The sequence below is a fragment of the Aulostomus chinensis genome, chromosome 8, assembly GCF_037954235.1.
Source record: "Aulostomus chinensis isolate RoL2024-O1b breed Wild chromosome 8, RoL_Achi_v1.0, whole genome shotgun sequence".
NCBI lineage: Eukaryota > Metazoa > Chordata > Actinopteri > Syngnathiformes > Aulostomidae > Aulostomus > Aulostomus chinensis.
This window is the reverse complement of record NC_141327.1, coordinates 28178907-28182173: the sequence shown is the minus strand read 5'-3', so window position 1 is coordinate 28182173 and position 3267 is coordinate 28178907. Positions and strand designations below refer to the sequence as shown.

At 48.6% G+C, this 3267-nt stretch overlaps 1 protein-coding gene and 1 long non-coding RNA gene across 3 annotated transcripts in view; one reads left to right on the top strand and one right to left on the bottom strand.

Annotated features, from left to right (window-relative positions):
- LOC147257949 (uncharacterized) overlaps positions 1–2167 on the top strand; it is a 7940-nt gene extending 5773 nt beyond the window's left edge. Inside the window, exons 3-4 of one of the 2 annotated variants that reach the window (XR_015117646.1) lie at positions 1038–1717; positions 1818–2167. This is a non-coding gene — a long non-coding RNA (uncharacterized LOC147257949). The other variant, XR_015117645.1, reaches the window with a different exon arrangement.
- srd5a2a (steroid-5-alpha-reductase, alpha polypeptide 2a) overlaps positions 1–3151 on the bottom strand; it is a 3716-nt gene extending 565 nt beyond the window's left edge. Inside the window, exons 1-5 of the mRNA XM_086212216.1 lie at positions 2782–3151; positions 1503–1847; positions 1096–1259; positions 670–771; positions 1–83 (exon numbers count right to left, since the gene is read on the bottom strand). The exon at positions 1–83 is cut by the window's left edge and continues 68 nt beyond it. Of these exons, the coding sequence (XP_086068342.1) occupies positions 1–83; positions 670–771; positions 1096–1259; positions 1503–1783 (630 nt within the window). The 5' untranslated portion in view covers positions 1784–1847; positions 2782–3151. The remainder of the gene's footprint in view (positions 84–669; positions 772–1095; positions 1260–1502; positions 1848–2781) is intronic.
- Between the last annotated feature and the right edge of the window lie 116 nt (positions 3152–3267).

The following is a 3267-nucleotide window of genomic DNA, read 5'->3' as shown; positions in this document are numbered from 1 at the left end:
AGTCCACACAGCGAGCGCGTAGCCACACCACTCCACAACTTCGCCGAAGAAGTTGGCGCCCGAAACAAACTCAAACATTCCTCCTTAGAGACAAAAAAACTGATGACATCGCAAACAGGTTGTTCTTGAAACTAATCCAACAAGAAAAACCTTTGTTGTAAAGACACCTCAGGAGCAGGATCTCATGTGGATCAGGTCTAGGTCTAGTGTCAGTCAATTCTAGGTCTGCTGTGGACCGATGTGGATCAGGGTCTGCTGTATGGCGTTAGTGAGTAGAAACAAATCTGGAACCAAAATAATTTATTTTGAATGTGGAAAAAAGACACGATCATACGAAGATCTCAAGTGTGAAAATATGCACAAGTTGAAATAAATTTTATTTTTTTTAAAGAATTGAACTGGACTCTTTCCTAAACGTGTCTCGTCTGTATACAAACTTGATTTATTTTACAATTTACAAACAAAAACAATCAAAACTTTTGGTCTTAATTTTGTGTTGTACTAATGTGGATCAGGTCTGGTGTGGCGTGACGTGGATCAGGTCTGGTGTGGATCTGGTGTGGTGTGACGTGGATCAGGTCTGGTGTGGTGTGACGTGGATGTGGATCAGGTCTGGTGTGGATCTGGTGTGGTGAGATGGATCAGGTCTGGTGTGGATCAAGGTTGTACCGTGGGGGATCTTGTAGACCTGCTCCCTGGGTTTTCTCAGGCTGATCAGGATCTGGTCGCTGTGGATGTTGATGGTCAAACCGACCACAAAGAACAGCAAACCTGCAAACAGGAAGTGAACAAACAGCCGCCTGAATTTCACGGAGTAATTTTCAGAACCTCTTAAATGTTCCCATCATGGTTTGTTTTGTCGATCTGGAAGCAGAATCGTCATTAGAACGTGACACTTGAGGAAACAAGTTAGGTCCAGTTGTTGCTGCTGTTGCCGTGGTTACAGGATGCCGCTCTCAGTGCCTTTGATAATATTTCAACCCTCCCTGATTCACTGCTGCTCCGGGTCACGTGAAGTTCCATGTGTACACCATCAGCAGGGATGACTGCACCCCCCCATGTTGAGAACCTACAGTGGAGGGCGTGAGGACCCACCTGCAGCGAGGCGAATGTCAGTCAGCCAGCTGTGGTCGAAGTGGGCGCAGTGCAGCAGTTGGTGTCCCTGCAGGAAGCCGTTGAGTGAGCAGAAGATGGCACCTTTAAAGACAATGTGGAGGGGGACAGGGCGTCCTCGGGTCAGGTAGGCGTAGATGAAACTCCTGAGCAACAAACAAACTTTAGTCCCACCTCATCCTGTAACCATGATGAAACCATGAAGTTTGAATTTGCTATGCAAGTAACTTTTGTTCTGCCACTTGCTCCTGATAGCTTGACTTCAAGCTGCAACTGAAACAGGAAATGTTGCAGAAACATCTTTATTTATCTCTGTTAATGCAGTTCACTAGTCACCCCCCCCCCAAAAAAAAACCAAAACCACAAACAAAAAAAACACAAACACACACCTGTGGAAGTAGTGCACCATGAAAGTGCCGAGCAGCAACGTCATACCGGCTCTGTTTCCGCCTCGCTCCGGTTTATCGGGGAGCAGCAGCAGCACCAGCGGCAGCAGGAAGGCCGGGACTTCCTGCAAGAACCACCCGAGTCTGGCCGAACAGCAGCGGGTGCCCGCGGTCACGAAGCGGCCGTAAGGCGCACAGCTCCGCCTCTGGTGCAGCAGGTACGCAACGCCGCCGACTATCAGAAACCAGCTGAGGTAGGAGACGAGGCTGTTGCGACACTCCATGACGTCTCTGTTGGTCTGTCTTGTCTTCCTTCAGACTCGGCTCCGCTAAGCTTGCCGCCTCCCACTGGGGAGATGACCGGCATAGGTGATTAAGGACGACGCCCTCTCCCCCGGGTATCCCGAGCAGAGCCACGCACGGGCGTATCCAGGACATTTTTACAGGGGTGGCCAAGATGAGGGAACTTTTATGCACGGCGTTAACATGGCATGGCTTTCCTTTGCACCACTATCTAAACACACATATAATAATTAAGTTCAAAGACTCTGCAAGGTCCAATGAACTGTCAGTTTTGCTCATCGTGTGATGGCTTTGATTGTTACAGTCCAATCATGCCGTTTGAGTGGGGTTTGCTCTGCCTCCGCATATTTAAAACACCAAATAAAGCATCTAAACTATGAAGAGTTTTTGGTCTGACCAGCACCACTGCTACTAAAACAGCTGCTTGACTTGCCCCCCCCCCCCCCCATTTTATCTATTTTTTTTTTGATGGACAGGTTCACAGCAGGTGCAGAATAGGTGGCCAGCACACAGGGGGCGCTATTCCCCTTAAGTTCTTCTGCTTACTCTAGAACAATGTAAAACCCGGCTCCAAGTGAGGCTGCAAGTTCCTACCGGTACCCCAAGAGAACCCGGCCGAGCACCTTGTGATATTAATGACCTGCTAACATTTGCATACGTTCCTGTTCTTTATATGTTGGTGTTTAATCCATTAAAACGCCAAGAGACTTGAAGACTTTCATGAGGCTCCCCGTACACCTAAAGGCACTGTCTGTCTATGTTCCTCCTCCCACCAAACACCATGTATTCTGTTTTTGGTACTGATAGACAAAAGTCCCACTTATCAGTCCTGTCTGGACCTTATCTAAGGCACACGGCATCTTTCTCATGTGGCCACGCAGTCAAACGTGTCATAAACCATTACGTCAAACAATAACAGGACTGGTGACGCTCCCCAGTACCAGCAGTCACAGCCAGAGAAGCTTCTCCCCATTCTTACCTGAATGCGCCCGGATCTCAACAAGTCCTTGATCCAATCAGGCATTCTGGCCGTAATCCCTGCATCATAAAGCTTAAGGACTTCTCCCTCTTCACACAGCATATCAGTGGGCCATCTCCATGTCCAGGAACCACCTCTGTGTTCAACAGAGCTTCCTTGGTGTCGTCGTCCTACTTTAAATAAAGAAACCCACAGTCCCACGACCCCCTAAGTGCCAGGACCAAGTCTACAGGCGCTCTGAGATGGGGACGAGTGCCATTTCGGTTGCAGTCTACAGAGGAACCTGTCAGAAACCGTCCTGAACACAATCGATCCTATAACAGCAGTTGATCCAGGGCTCTCAGCCTCCTCACCAGCTTTTAAGGGGTTCGAGAACACATTACACAGTTTTCACTTCAACCACTGGGGGAGCTAGTGAGCAGACAGCGGTATTGATTTGAGGAAAGCAAAAGAAGCTTTTGTTGTGGTAGCGGTTGTCATGGCGAC